Raw genomic sequence first — 13,865 nt, forward strand, 5'->3', positions numbered from 1 at the left:
ATTTTTAAGTACTTTTTAAAGAAAGGAACACTATTTTTTAACTGGTGTGTAAATAAGCAGCAGTGCCTCTGCATTTTTGTCACCATCACAGCTCCCAAGTGCTTCAGCCTTGTGCTGTGAAGGTAAGAAGGAACTGCTTTGGGAATTCCTGGATCTGGCAGGGCTGAAGACTCTTGAATCATGTGGTGATCATCGGAACCCTTTGGCAGACTCTTGACAGGTATAGAAGGACTGAGACTATAGCCTAATTTTAATTTGATTTTGCTCTGATCTGGATGATCTCTAGACAATATTGAGAATTTTAATCAAAGTTCCTGTGTCTCTGAAAGCCTTCATTGGTCCTGTGTGGGAATATGCATTAAAAATAGAACATGTGTCTTTTTGCCTTCAATAGCTTATGCCCAGTAAAGATATGGGGGGATTCTGGAATTTAAAAATCTGGGCTCTTCTGTCCAACATCATACAGTGCCATTGTCTTTTTCAAAACTGATGTATAATTTAATCTCCTATGTGTCAAACCAAGAAAAGAAAACTCTTTGTTGTGAATAGTGTTCAGAGAGCAGACTTGATATCACAAGGAAGCGAGTTAAAATCCTTAAATGCCACACTGGTGTACTTAGTTCCTATTTTAGGTTAGTCTTTATGTTGCCAACAGCAGGCTCTCCCAGGAGTGATCGCAGGAGGGAGAACTGTGCTCTGGGAGTGGTGAGTCAGCTTCAGGGAAAGGCTGCAACGTCATGGGAAATGTGTACAGATTAAATTTTACACCATGGAAATTGAAAAGAGGTTTCTTTTCTTCACTTACATGTTGAATTCAGGGGTCAGCTTGCAGGGGTTTCCCTTTTTAATCTTCTCACCATACTGTGTGCTTTTGAGGCAGGGATGGAGGCAGATCTGAAGGCATTTGAAAAAAAAAATAACCCATAAACTGTGTCCACTGAAGTTACTGTGAAGAGTGTCAGACTTGTTTCTGAATGTGAGCACTGCAGAGGCTTTTTACATTCCAGTTGCTGTTCAAAATAAACTTTTCTCATCAGAAATGTATTTCTTAGTTACCTTCTGGTGTTCTTTGCATTCAGTGATTTGATACTAATTTTGCACAAATTTACTCCATGTTGAGGGAAGAGCACACTGCATTCCTGGCTGTTCCAGCTGTGCTGGAGTACAGGAATCTCCCTTCTGCAGTTCAAAGGGCAGAGATAGGAGATGTGAATCTGCTGTCTGGTGAAACAAATCAAGCTTGGAGTGGAAACTGCACTTCTGGACTGTTTATACTAATTACAGCCATGTGGTTTTTGTAGAGGCAGACTTCCTAGATGCATGTGTACTCAATAAGGATGAACTTGTCCTGTAGAGACCATTTAAAACACTGCTGCTTATCTCCTCCTGCCACTGTGGTACCACTGCGGGCTCTTTTTGAAGCCATCCACATTTTCCATGGCAGCATCTTGGAGTTTTCTCTGCAGCTTTCTGCAGGGAGTATTCCGAGATCTCACACTGCTGATAAAATCAGAGGCCATGGTTTAAATCCACTGAAAAAGGAAGTGCTGCTGTGCTGCCAGCCAGAGGCAGCCCGGCCCCAGAGCCTGGGGTGCCCAGGGAGGGACAAGCAGCTGAACTGTCCCATGAGTGGTGAAGTCCAAGTGAACAGCAGAGCCTGTGCTTCCCAGGCAGCTCCCTGACATTTCCTGGTGCATCCTTAGAGCACAACACGTTCACAACTGACCCTTCAGTGAGGTGTGAGCTGCTGCCAACAGCTGCCCCACACTTACAAAGGAAGTGTAACAGAAACATGCAGTGCAGCTTTCTAGTACTTTCCTGTGTCTAAAAATGATTAACCAAGAGAGAAGAAGTAACTTAGGATTTATTCCAACTGCAGTACAGTAGTATTTAGTGTTTTGAAATAGCACAAATATTTTCTTTTTGGACTAAGTGAAACTGGATGCAGCATATACAAGTACAAATAAATCAGTTAGTAGGGAAAACATCACACTGAAAAGTGACAGTCCAATGTCCCAAGGTTAATGGCTTGCTAGTGTTTGGCTCTGGAGATTGCATCAGTGTGAACAGTTTGCCAACGTTTGACAAACTCCAGTGGGGCTATAAAAGGCAATCAACACTTTTAATTTAGAACTTAACATGAGCGCTAAACTCTCTGTTGTAATTTGAATTAACGTAATTGTAATGAGACCTATAATTAGCATTACCTCTTAAAGGAAGTTTAAGAACAAGTGAGGGAATAGATGATGCAGCACAAAAACAGCCCCATCCCTTGTACCAATTTAAAACCACAGTACAATCAATGAAGTGAAAGGCACTTCTGTCTTGCATTACAGCATTCGATACACAAATGATGGGAGACTAAGAGTTAAAGCTTGCAACAGCGTTTAAAACTCAGCCTCCCCACTGGGTGAAGGTTAAATTGATCTTTCCCAGCTTCTTAACTCATCACTCACCCTTTCACACAAGCATTCTTTTATAAAACATACCTAACTAGTGAGGTATAGGCTTGTTGCTGTTGCTTACACTTCAGCATAACAATACACTATTAAAAATAATTTCTTCCATTCAAGTGTCTTCTAAGCAAGGTGAGAGTAGCATTATCCACACCTTGACCAGTAGGAGCAGTGGGACTACTGAAGACCTTGCAGACATCAGGCCCAGGAGCCCACACAGATTAATCTGACAAACTGCAACAGATGAATTCTCATGAGATATTTTTCTGCTTAAGTACAAAAGACTGGCCTAGTATGTTATAACAGGTGTCTCAGATGGGTCCCTCAGTTTAGGAAGACCTGGAGTCACAAATTTACTTAGCTCCTTTAAAGAATACTTCAACAATTTCTTTTTCCCCAAAGAAACATGGGGCAAGCTCTTACTTCCTCTTCCCCTGCCCTCTATTATTTAGTAACAGATTTCTAGGAGCTCATGACTTCCCATATTACTGTACTAGGAGATGTAGGATGTGCCCAGCTGAGGCACAGGAAGATTTCTACCATATCATCTTCTTACTGCAATGCACCAAGGAGTTGTCCCTTACAGACATGATCACAGTTCAGAATACAGCACACATCCCTCCATTTCACTGTGAACGTGAACAGGACCGTGTACATGGAACAGAGTATGACTATCTGGGAAAATTCCTCTGATTGCCTTTGTTCCAATCTAGTTTATGTGGAAAGAGGAATTAAATACTTAATAATCCCAGCACTTGGAAGAATAAAGCAGGAGAGGCTGTATCCAGTGCTCTGTGTCACACTAAAAATTCTTTACAGACTAAAAGAAAATTAAAGGGGGCAGCATTGGGATACCAGCCTGTGGCAAGCACCAGCCAGTTCAGAGATGAACAGGCTGGATGGGACTATGAGTGACCTGATTCAATGGAAAGTGTCCCTGCCCATGGCAGAGGATGTCACTAGATGATCTCTAAGTCCCAATTCTATGTTAAGTTATAAAAAAAAAACACAACCAAACACAAAAGCTAAAAAGCCCATACAGCTCACTCTGGTATTTTCACCATACTCCCTGCAACAGTAAAAAAGTGTAAGTGCAAATACACAGATTTCCAAAAGCTCTGAAAGTGCTGTGGAGACTCAAAGTGGAAATCAACCCCTGGCGTTCGTATCTCTCATCACAACGTCTTCATGAATATCCAGCTTGGCCTGAACAGTCTTGCAGCCTTTATCAGAGTAGATCCTCTGCTCCTTGGGGAAGTAGGTCATCTCATCAGCCACTTCCTGAACAATCTTCTCATCCACAGCATAGCCACGGGCTGCCATTTCGGCCCTGACACACATCTTCACATGCCTTTGCTCCAGGGGCAGGAAAGGGACAAAGTAGTCAATAAGGTTCCTGTCAATGATGCTGCTGTGCCACAGCCCACCTGGATAAATTGGGAGGAAAAAAAAATCGTAAGAAGGAGATTTTCTAAACTTGATCCTGCATATGACAGGATCCACAAGCCAGGCTGGATTCAGAGAGCAGTTTGTCTCAGCCACTGAGGAATGAACTTCCCACTTTTGGGGCAAAGTGACTTACTATTCTTGTTGTTGAAGACTCCTACAGAGAGCAAGGGCTCCAGGTCTTTCAGCTGAATATCTTCCCTGCGCTTTCCACTTGCCCAGAAGTCAAGAGCTGCTTTGTTAATTAAATCACCACCTGCATTGCTGATCATAAAAGAAAAACATACAGTGGTGAAATACAGACACAAGTGAACTAGAATTTCTTTTGCAGCCAGTTACACATATTGCTAATCTCCTTGATATCAAACAAATCACCAAAAAGAATCCTGTAAGTCAAAATTTAGAGAAAGTCTCCAGTTCTTTAAGTAGCCATCAGCGTGTGGCGAGTTGCCCCCTGCCAGCAGCCAAGCACTTACACAGCACTTGCGTAACCCTGCTGCCTCAGTGGGATGGAAGGAGAAAACAGGGGGAAAAAAAAGTCTGAAAACTTGCAGGTCAAGATAAAGATAGTTTAACAGGAGAAGAGGAGACAAAAACCCAAGGAGGACTAAGGAAATCACTCACCACCCCCACAGTCAGACCAAAGCCCAGGCAAATGCTGAAGAACCATCACCTTAGGGATGAAACCTCACTTTTTTTCCACCCCTGTTTTTTTTGAGTATGGCATGCCACAGTATTAAATATCCTCCTGGACACTTCAGGTCAGCTGTCCCAGCTGTGTCCCTCCTATCCTCCTGCCCACCCCAGCACAGTGTGGGAAAAGCCTTGAAGCTTTGCAAACATCATCCAGAAAGAGGCAAAACATTGCTGTGTTATCAACACTCTCAGAGCCACAAATCCCTAACAGCACCAGACCAGCTGCACTGAAGATATTTAACTCCATGCCAGCAAGGTCCAGTACTTGGTACACCCATCCCAAAATGTGAACTCTCTTATGTCCTGTGCTCTGGGGCAGCTTCATGAGCTCAGCACGTTGCAGTAGCCACGCACAGCATCAGACCTGCTCTACTACAGCCACAGGCACAAGTTCAGACTGCTCCTCACTGTCTTTGCACAGAGAACCTTCCCTCCAGAGCATTTTTTTGCTGTTCTTTGAATGAGGTCCCCAAGAAGCATCATTATCACCATAATCAAACATTCAGTATCTCAAAATGACAGAAATTGGTGCCACAGACCTGAGGAAGATGAAGATGGCTTTCCTGTAGGACACCCCATCAACCTCCTCGTAATAGTCTAAGAAGGGCTTGATGGCATCAATGACACCTGGATGCATTTTGTCCATCTCATCAAAAATGAAGACAGAGGAGGGACAGGCACTGACATTGCCTCGAATCCAGTTCTGCAGCTGTTCCTGGAACAAGAGGTTGAAAGCCACTGAAAAACAAGGTCTTTACTGGATGTACTGCAAGATTCTTGTGTGTGACAGATTATGGGGACACACTGTCAAACCTCAGTATCCCACACTCACTGGCTGGTGAATGAAAGAGGAAAAAACCAAGAAAATGGAATCACCCAACACATGCAGACCAATGTTCAGCCAGAGCTAGAGTAACAACCACCTTGAAAACTAATGCTCCCTCATTTTTTCCTTCTTCAACCCCCATTTCTATGGCTGAGCATGAGAGCATGTGGTATGAAATATCCTTTTGATCAGCAGGGGTCAGCTGTCCAGGCTGTGCCCCCTCCCCATCTCTTGCCCACCCTAGCCAGCTCGATATGAGTGGGAAAACTAGCAAGCTTTGAAGCTGTGCAAACACTACTGTAGGAGCCAAAACAGCACTGTATTCTCAACATTATCAACACTGTTTCAGTCATAAATACAAAACATGGCCCCACGGGGGCTGTGGAGAAGATTCCTTCCATCCCGGACAGCCAGGATAGTGCAGCTGGAACGACAAACTCTCCTTGCAGCGAGCACGGGGATCAGCAGATGGCATCACTGAGAGGGTAGCGCTCGGAAATGGAAACTATCTCGGCTTTGATTTCTGGGCTTTTTGGTGCCTTTCACTTTATGCATGAACTTCCCCTTCTGTCTCTCCTAAGCATCATCTTTGGAATTCCCAGCTGCACACCTCCAGAAATATCAATCAGAGTATTCCGAGTTAGAAGGGGCGCACAAGGATCATCGAGTCCAATTTTTAAGTGAATGGCCCATACAGGGATCGAACTCACAACCTTGCCATTATCAGCATCATGCTCCGACCAACTGAGCTCATCCCAGAGGGAACCTGCGGGAGATGCGCAGGACACCCCCCACAGGGGTTCATGGTCCGACTGGGGTAACCGGGCCACCGCCTGCCCCTCCTCACCTTGTAGAGCTTGACCTGGTCGTGGTGGGGGAAGTGCAGGGTGGCCAGGAAGAGATGGACGAACTTGCTGCGCAGGCCGGCGGCGTGGACCTGCTCCGCCAGGATCTGGCTGAGGAAGTTCTTGCCGGTGCCGGCCCAGCCGTGCAGCGACAGCATCAGCGGCTTCTTGGGGCTAGGGTTGTTGCTGAAGCCCAGCACCGCCTTCAGCACCACGTCCTTGGCCAGGTGCTGCCCGAAGAGCCTGTTGTCCAGCTGCGCCTTCAGCGCTGCGGGGAGAAGGACAGCTCAGCACCGCCGGTCACCGCGCACGCCCGCGGGCCGCGCTGCCCGGTGACCGGCCGAGCTCGGGGGCAGCCCGGCCGGCCCCCGCCCCCGCCGTACCGGTGGCGTTGAGGCGCTGCCCGTCGCGGGGGCAGCACTCCACGTAGCTGCAGTAGAACCTGGGGTGGGACAGGTAGCCGGTGAGCGCCGAGGCCACGCCGATGGCCAGGCCCACGCTGAGCGGCTCCAGCGCCGCCAGCCCCGGCAGCAGCGCCCACAGCAGCGGCGCCCACAGCAGCGGCGCCGAGCGCGCCATGGCGGCCCCGAGCGCGCGCGCCCACCGCGCCTGCGCGGCCCCGCCCCATGAGGGGCCGCCCGCCGCCATGTTTGTGCCGGGCAAAGACGCCGGGTCCCGGCAAGGGGAGGATGGCGGGGGCCCGGCGCGTCCCCCGCTCGCCAACGCCGCCGGGAAGTTAAACCTCCAATACCGGCTTTCTACTGTTGGCGAGGAAGGCGTTACTTTAGTCTGGCCAGGCCGACCGAATTGCAGCCTCCTCACAGACACAAATTGTTTTTACTTATTTATAGCTTTTTAAAAAGCAACGGAATTGCTGCTCGTCGGTTCTAAATTACATCATTTTCTTTCATTACTTACTATTCTACCGTCTGTTGCTTTTTGATTTCTCGCTTCTTATGTTAATTAGTCCATAATTTTAGTCTTTTTAGTATATTTTTCGTCTGGTAGAGACTTTACAACGAGTCTTTGCTAGTCTCCGACAAAACGGTTTCTACAAAGTGTCCTTGTGGCCCATAACTTCTACATTTCAGGAGTTCACCCTCAACAACACATATTTCTCTCTCAGGCTTTGTTCATTGAGGCATATCAGAGTTAGTTTACCAAAATGTAAAGCTGCGGTATTTTCCCAAGCTGTGTTCCCTGCCTGTCGATTCGCGTTATTGGCACCACCGGGAAGAGCCCGAGCCACCTTCGAGCCACCCCTGCTTTAGGTGCTTATACACAATGACGAGGTCCAGCAATGGCATTCGCCACCCTGATGGTGCCATAAACCAGCACAGCCCATTTCTGCCAATGGAAACCAAGAGATCAGCAAGGAAAGCGCTCCGGTACTGCCCGGAGAAGCAGGGTACACAACTTCTTGTGGGATAAGGAGTATTAGGTTAGTCTGCCTTGTAGACTATAGAGATAGACTAGTCTCTGCCTTGTATAGCCGCTGTGGGTGGTAACCCTTACCTTCCCCACCAAAGGAAGCTCTCACCACCCTGCGAATGATCACCAGCTTGGCCCCCGCGCCCTCGCCACTGCCTTACCTGCGAAGTTCACAGTGCTGTTCCTTTTGCAGCACTCCTGGAAGCGGCACTTCAGCCAGGAGTCGGAGGACAAGAGATGCCAAGCCATGAGAGCGCTTCCCGCAGCGACTGAAACGCTGAGAGGGTCAAAAGCCGGCGTCAGAGTGGGCACAAGAACAAAGATTACAGCAGCCTTGAGGAGCTTCATGGTGGGAGCTGCCAGCCAGCCTGGCTCAGCAGGAAAAGAAACCAAAACAAAAACTGCAGAAAAACTTCCTGGAGCGTGGAGCCTGGGGCTGGAAGCCAAGTCTCCTGTAAGCTGGAGGTGTTAATGAGTTAACAGACTTATCACGCTGCTCCAGGAGAAACGAAAGCGTCGTGAACAGAGCACTGCATAGGCACAGAGAGAGTTTCACTAGAACAATCCCACCTCTGATGCGAGGAGGACTGCAACCTCTCAGCATCTTAACCAAGGTGCTAATTGGGCTGGTGATTAACGGAGAACACAGAGATGCTTGTTTTGGGCTTAATTGCGAGGGGTTGTGCACACAACATTACACAGCCCGAGATTTCCGTAGCAGTGCATGGGGCTCTGCAATTCGCAGCACCGAACGTCTCAGAAAGCTGCTGTATAAAACCAAGTCCTCAGAGCAGATTTTTTTTGTCCTGACAACTTCACTATCTCCCCACCACCAAAAAAAAAAAAAAAAATAAAGCGTGTTTGCAAAGAAGGACAGACAGCGGAAAAGGGTTTGTTTTCTCCGCACTTTTTTTTTTTCATTAAACGCACTTTTGAGCAACTCCCATTTTATTTTTAGAATCTCATTGGGAAAACACTGAGCAGTGTTATTTAGTATTCAAAATACCTGCTCAAGATTTGATGACTGCTAGAGAAGGGCGCCCAGTGCTGCCGAGCAGCCAGGCAATGCCGTGGTTCCCTGGTGGAGAATCCAGGCTGCCAGCTGCCATCGAGCCATGAGATCGCACAGCTCAGACTCCTGGTTCCCCATTCCAAGGCTGAAATGGGTTTCATTCATGGGTTTGCCCAGCTGTCCTCCAAGCCCCGGGGTGTGCTGCTAAGCAAAGAAGGAGCTGGGTTTCCAGGGCTTTCCAGCTGCTATCTCCACTTGGACATCCAGAGACTGCAGAGAGTCCAGAGGCAGGGGCTGGCAGAGGGATATGTAGGATTCCATGTCGCCTGGGCTCTCTTCGAGCTCTCTTGGAGACAAATAAGTTTTATAAATGTGGTTTACTACCGCTGAAAATGCTGGGAATTCCCCAGTCACCTCTTTCCTCTGCACCGACCCCCTCTGCATCTGTCCGTGCTGAACACTAGATGGGGCGTCAGACACAGCGTTTGGTCCTTGCGAGAACAGTTTTTGCAGAGAACTGAGTCATGTTTGAGAAAAACAGAGAAGTGTGGACGCCCATCTGCAGAACTGACAACTTGTGTTGTGAAACCTGATTCCTTGGGATACACAGTAACCCGGCCCGCGGCTGCTGAGGGATCACAGAGAGCCCGAGCTATGAGAGCCATTCCAGCAAAACAGCCAAAGTCGTCCTACAAAGGAAGGTGGAGGGTTTGGATAAAGAAATCAGGCTGTTCAGCTGGGATCTGCAGATTCTCGTCCGTCCATCTGATTACAGTGGGCAGGTTGCTTTTGATTTCTTTTATTTCGGTGTGAGCAGGTTGCCTTGCTCACCTCTCAGGCTTCAGCTGGTATTTCACCATTTCCCTGTAGAATCAGCATGGTCCAACAAACACAGATGTGGACTGTCACCCCTGAACCTCTCTGCGATAAAGGGTAGTGCCATGTTGTGTCTTGCAAAGGGTGAATCAGTTTCATAGCAGAGTATTTTCTGACTGATATATGAGGGGGGTGAGATGTCCTGAGCAAATTTTTCATGGTGCTCTTGTGTGTTTTCACAAGGTCTCAACAGCTTGGAAGGGACTGCATCTCCCAAAACACAGATGGGAAATGCAAAGTGACATGCTAGAAACAGCACAGAGGAGGATTACCTCATCTGCAAAGAGAAGGGGTAGCCTGAGATACGTCTATAGATCTTCTCCTTTCCATGTGGGAGGGAGGTGGCATATATTTCCTATACAACAATAGGACGTATGCTGCATAACAGGTACCAGATGGGTGTTTAAATAATCTTCAGCTGCTGCATGTCATGCTGTTATCTCATCATCCGTTACAAGTTAAATGGGTTCAAGCTGGGCCTGGACATGGATGAGATGTCTAATAGTGGTGGTGAGGCTGACATTGATGGCAATTTCCTTGAACAGCACTCTGGAAGCTCCAAGTGGAGCACAGACCCTGCAACACACAGTCCACAGTGCAATGTTTTGTGCCTGCTGTGTTGAACACGTTGATCTTTCACCTCAACACCCTCCTGTGCCCTAGGAACAGAACTGGTATCCTGTCATGCCTTGATGTTGCCCTCCTGACCAGCACAAGGGTGGGATGGTTGGCCAGCACTGGGTCATCTTGAACCAGCTGCCACAAGCTGAAAGTACTGAAAATCTGCAGTAGAGAAGAACTTTAGATAGGTGCTCCGTGGGGTGTCTATGATTTAGGGTGTCTGTGATTTGGGATGTTGATCAGCAGTGAAAGTGGTGTGATGAAAAGGAGAGGATGTGGAAAAGGGAAGGATGTTGCAGAGAGTACAGGAAGAAGAATGGTAGGAATTTGGGGATCAGTGGTATGAGCTGGAGGATATAGGGTGTTTGCAGTGGATAATTTGGGGTGCTAAAGCTGTTGTGGTAGAGGAGGCAATGGAGATGGGGCATCTGTGTTGCAAAGCAAGAGATAAGGGATGCAGAGATGGAGTATTCAGGGCCAAGGGTGAGGAGAGAGAAGAGTCTCAGATGAGATTTTTGCCTGGCCTGACCCTGCTTCCGGTGTGTTGGAATTTCCTGCCACCTGCAGTTTGATTGGTTTGAAGTCAGCATTTTCAGGACTTTGGGCTGGCTCACTTTGAGCTCTGTGGCAGAGAGCTCAGAGAATCTGGGATCTGGCTGGTTAGCAGGGCTCTCAAGGCAGCATCACAAGGCAGCAGACCTCCCAGCTGGCTGGTGAGACTAAGAAAATGTCTCCAGCCAGGGGACAGGGTGCTAGGAATCAGGGCTGCAGCCCCATCTTCAGTTCATGGAGTGCAAGAGTTTCCCAGGTAAGAACTGCAGGATCAATGAATCAATGCTTTCCCCAGAAAAAGTCTGTATTTTTGTTGGAGGATGTATAAGGTCCTCAGTATTTCCAGGTGCTTTGTGAAAGGTTTGGAAATGTGCTGTTTAATGTGAGTTGCTGGGCTGGCAAGAGGTTCCTGCTGAAGGTTTCTAACTGGAGAAGAAAAGCTGGGAGACTACTTTTTCCCTACATTCATTTTTACATAATATCTCCCTGCCTTCTGACTCTGGCTAGATCCTCTCTAATGGCCTGGGTTTTTCTGAGAAATTTTCCTTTATTTTTACCCTTTTTCTACCACACCCCCCCCGCCACCCCATATGTGTGGTTTTGCTTTGTTTTCTTTCCCTGCTTTAATTTCAGCATCATCTTCCAAGTGCTGCTTATCCTAAACACAGAGATGAGGCAGTGACAGGAAAGGGCTGCCACTCTGACGTACATTGGGATCTTTAAAGAGTGGGATTGTAGTGGGCTTTATCCAAATACAGAGCCTGGCTACACTCTGAGGACTACACTAATGCTGTGGAAAGGCTCTGACTCATGGAATATGTTCCTTGACCTTTCTGTAATGTGACAGGAGCAATAACACAAAATACCAGCATCTACATTAATGTTGGGCAGACGTTGTCTAATCCTAGAAACACCCAGGGAGTCAAGAGCCTGTCATCCTTCCCTTGCAGGTAGGAAAATTGAGGTTTGCAGATGATGAAAGTTTTTTGTTTTTTTTTTCAACACGGTAGTTCATAGCAAAGGGTTTAACAATTCTGTTTTGTCACTGAAATATTTACTCAAGAGCTTGAGCTGTGATTAAACTTGGACATGCTTCAAAATTCTTATCTGGGGTATGAAATCACAGAGTTCCTTGGGTCAGTGTGTGGTGCTGTGCTGTGTGAAGAGGGACAGTCCAACAGGGAAAGATGTGGATGAGCTTGGGATCTGAGTGAAATAGAACATTATATACTTGTCCACTAAATCTGCCCTTGGGCAATAATTCATTTGATCACGTCTGAACCCTTGTGAAATTCTGAGGTACGAGGAGGGTTGGATTTTGTTCTGGTTGCTGTCTATGAAAAATTCCATTGAGAGGTTCTTCCCTACAGCAGCAGAAAAGTGTTTCCTGTCTGGATGCCCAATCTCAAAGCCTCTGAGCCCAGGCTGCATCAGAGAGCAGAATGTCACCGTGCTGTCCCAGCAGGGTGAACAACCAGAGCTTGGAGGCTGAGGTGCTTCAGGCCAGAGCTGTCCCTGGTCTGCACTGGCACAGCTCCTCCCCAGAGCAGCTGGGACCGAGCAGGGCTTGTCAGTGCTGCCGGTGCCCTTTGGCCGTGGTGAACTCTGCAGAGGGAGAAAAATGGGATTTTGAATCTGATCCCGAGTGGTTTGCAGCAGGTGGAGCTACACAGGTCATGTTACCTGGTAGGGATGGGAGTGAGAGGGGAGGGAAGGTGTTTAAGCTGTGCTCGATTGTGTGTGACGGAAGCTGCGTCTCATGTTTCTTACCTGCCGTGGGAACTTGCTGGAAGTTGAATGCTTTATAGATAAGCACAAGGTGGCATTGCTGGCAGGACACTTCTCTGCTCTTTGTGGAGTGAGTCCTGGTGCTGGAACCTGCTTGATCTTTCATGCATATCAACTCCATCAAGCAATGATGGATGAAGATGGTCTTTCTCAGAACAAGCACAAGGAATTATTAAAGTGCCTGGCAGCCAAAATAGCTCTGTTCCCCTACAGGCCACTGTGTGTTCCAGAGGCAGAAGGGATGGAGGGAGGCAGCCATTTGGCTTTGGATAGAATCAGAGGTTTATGTTCATATGAACAGAAGTTGCCAGGACTGCCACAGGCTTTGAAGAGTTTTCAAATCTGTACTTGAGCGATCTTAACAAGTGTCCACTTCTCAAATGGACTTTTATGTCCTGGACACACTCCATTCTCGTGTTTTGGTGCTAGGAATAAAGAAGTTAAGGAATAGCTTGGAGAAAATTGCTGTTAAGAGTTAAACTACCGGTTGACTACTGTTAACTACCAGAGCTGTGAGACACTGGGGCTCAGGTGAATGTTCTATGGGCTGCTTTGGACCTCTGCTGTTGCAGGGCAAGAGGACCCAGCAGCTCAGGGCCTGGTTTCACCTTCCCTGGGATTGTTCGAAAGTCATGTGGATGTGGCACTTGGGAAGTGGTTTAGTGGTGAACGCAGGCGGTTAAGGGTTGGATTTGATGATCCTAGAGGTTTTTTCCAACCTGAATGGTTCTATGATTCCATGATAAAGGCACCACCCAAAGCCAGGTGCAGATAAGCAGCAGTCTCCACTGGACCATGCAAATCCACCCAGGCTGGCAGCTAAGAGAGGCACCCTCAGGGCAGGAACTCAGGAAAGCAAAGCAGGGTGTGGAGGTGCTTTACCATTTAGCAGCCTTGCCTTTTCACCCCTTTTGGCCTCCAGGCTCTGATTTCAAGGCCTGTGTCGTGCAAGATGCAGATGAATAATGTATGAAATGGTAGGGATAGACCCAGTGGATGGGCTATCGATGCTGGCAGGCTCTGTTATGACTTGTAAACTAAACATTCCTGGCGAAGACATCCTCTGTGGTTTAGTGATTAGATCTGGGAACTGCATTTGGGGTCAAGTCAAGGTGCTCTCACCCACTCCAGCAATACTGGCTTAGTCACATCATCTGTTCCTAATACTCTGCTTGTCTCTCCATTACATGAACAAGAGAGGGAGATCCCATAAAAAGATGATGATGATACTCATCATTATCATCATCATTATTATCATCAGCATCATCATAATCTCAATTCAGATTTTTGTTTCATTTTGGAATGTGTCCAAGGAT

General features: G+C 47.5%; 1 protein-coding gene across 3 annotated transcripts; it reads right to left on the reverse strand.

Annotated features, from left to right (window-relative positions):
• Positions 1 to 3,482: 3,482 nt before the first annotated feature.
• LOC137486196 (torsin-1B-like) lies at positions 3,483 to 8,166 on the reverse strand. 3 transcript variants are annotated; one of them, XM_068211295.1, is made up of 6 exons: positions 7,971 to 8,166; positions 6,653 to 6,776; positions 6,272 to 6,537; positions 5,138 to 5,313; positions 4,039 to 4,166; positions 3,483 to 3,883 (listed from the first exon to the last, which is right to left on the reverse strand). In XM_068211295.1, the coding sequence occupies exons 1-6, from the start codon at positions 8,046 to 8,048 to the stop codon at positions 3,606 to 3,608; spliced, it is 1,050 nt and encodes a 349-aa protein (XP_068067396.1). In that variant the 5' UTR covers positions 8,049 to 8,166; the 3' UTR covers positions 3,483 to 3,605. The 3 variants fall into 3 exon arrangements, with proteins under 3 accessions (XP_068067396.1, XP_068067395.1, XP_068067394.1); XM_068211294.1 differs by lacking the exon at positions 6,653 to 6,776 and having other exon boundaries at positions 7,862 to 8,164; XM_068211293.1 differs by lacking the exon at positions 7,971 to 8,166 and having other exon boundaries at positions 6,653 to 6,876.
• Between the last annotated feature and the right edge of the window lie 5,699 nt (positions 8,167 to 13,865).

This window comes from Anomalospiza imberbis, chromosome 21 (genome assembly GCF_031753505.1).
Source record: "Anomalospiza imberbis isolate Cuckoo-Finch-1a 21T00152 chromosome 21, ASM3175350v1, whole genome shotgun sequence".
Classification (NCBI taxonomy): Eukaryota; Metazoa; Chordata; class Aves; order Passeriformes; family Viduidae; genus Anomalospiza; species Anomalospiza imberbis.